General features: G+C 64.8%; 1 protein-coding gene across 1 annotated transcript; it reads right to left on the reverse strand.

The window, feature by feature from the left end:
• Positions 1-302: 302 nt before the first annotated feature.
• On the reverse strand, positions 303-1,100 carry Neurog2 (neurogenin 2). The gene has a single exon (XM_052178505.1). The coding sequence runs from the start codon at positions 1,098-1,100 to the stop codon at positions 303-305; it is 798 nt and encodes a 265-aa protein (XP_052034465.1).
• Positions 1,101-1,317: the final 217 nt, after the last annotated feature.

A 1,317-nucleotide genomic window follows, 5' to 3' on the forward strand; every position in this document is an offset into this window, starting at 1 on the left:
AGGAGCGTCAGTCCGCTCTGCTCACTCGTTAGTTATGGTACTTTTTCTCAGTGTCTTTACAGTCTCATGAAGTCCCCCCCTCCCCGAGCCCTCACTCCCACACTCCATAATCCTCTTTGACCATAAATCCTCACATCTTCAATAAATCAGAGCGGGTTTCCACACCCGAATGCACCAGCAGCCGAGGGGATTGCAAGGGCCACCTCTGCTCTGTGAAGTGGAGTCCGGGGCGTGGAGGGTAGAGGACGGGAGAAGGATGGGGAGAGGACCAGACAGAGGAAGAGAGAGGGAGACCCGCAGCTCTAGATACAGTCCCTGGCGAGGGGCAAGTGAGGTGCATAACGGTGTTTCTCCGGAGGTGGCGGCTGCCAGTAGTCCACGTCTGACCCGGGGCTAGCGGGCGATAAAGTGCAGCTGTATGGGGACGTGGAGTTGGAGGACGACGCGGGGCTGTTGGTGCAGCTCCAGGAGGAGGATGGCGAAGGGCTGTCCCCGCTGGCGCCGAGCGCCGCTCCAGGGCTCAGCAGCACCGTCTCGGAGAAGAGCGCCCCCTGGAGGCCGCCGCCGCCGCCGCCCGCGCAGTGGTCCGCCAGGCGCAGGGTCTCGGTGAGCGCCCAGATGTAGTTGTGGGCGAAGCGGAGCGTCTCGATCTTCGTGAGCTTGGCGTCCTCGGGGAAGGTGGGCAGCACCTCGCGCAGCGCGTCCAGCGCCGCGTTTAGGTTGTGCATGCGGTTGCGCTCGCGGTTGTTGGCCTTGAGCCTGCGGGTCTTCTTGATGCGCTGCACGGTCTCCGCGGTCTTGGCGCCTCGGGAGACGGCTCGTGCGCGCGAGGGGCGACGCTTGCACTCGTGCACCAGGCCCAGCAACCGCCCTGGCCGGCAACCCCCGGCACCCGACGCCGAACTGCCCTGCACCCCCTGCCCGGCTTCCGCCCCACGCTGCCCACGCGCGGCGCCTGGCCGGCGCAGCTCCTCGTCCTCCTCCTCGTCCGCGCTGGAGGACATCGGGGTCAGGGTCGCCGAGGCCGGGGAAGCGGAGCCCAGCAGCATCAGTACCTCCTCTTCCTCCTTCAACTCCAGAGTCTCGGATTTGACGAACATCCTGCGAACGAAGAGGCAGATGAAATTTACTCCAAGAACAGACAGGGCGAAGTGTCCCTGGCGCGTATCCCCCGCTCCCACCCACCCCAAAATTCCCCAACCGGGAGGAGCGCCTCTGGTTCGAGCCACCTTCTGCCGGTCACAGAAGTCGCTGCGTCTAGAGCGATGGAGTTAGCATGGGCGGCGTGGGCCTGCGTGGGTTCACTGCCTGCGAAGT

The sequence above is a fragment of the Apodemus sylvaticus genome, chromosome 4 (genome assembly GCF_947179515.1).
Source record: "Apodemus sylvaticus chromosome 4, mApoSyl1.1, whole genome shotgun sequence".
NCBI classification, from domain to species: Eukaryota; Metazoa; Chordata; class Mammalia; order Rodentia; family Muridae; genus Apodemus; species Apodemus sylvaticus.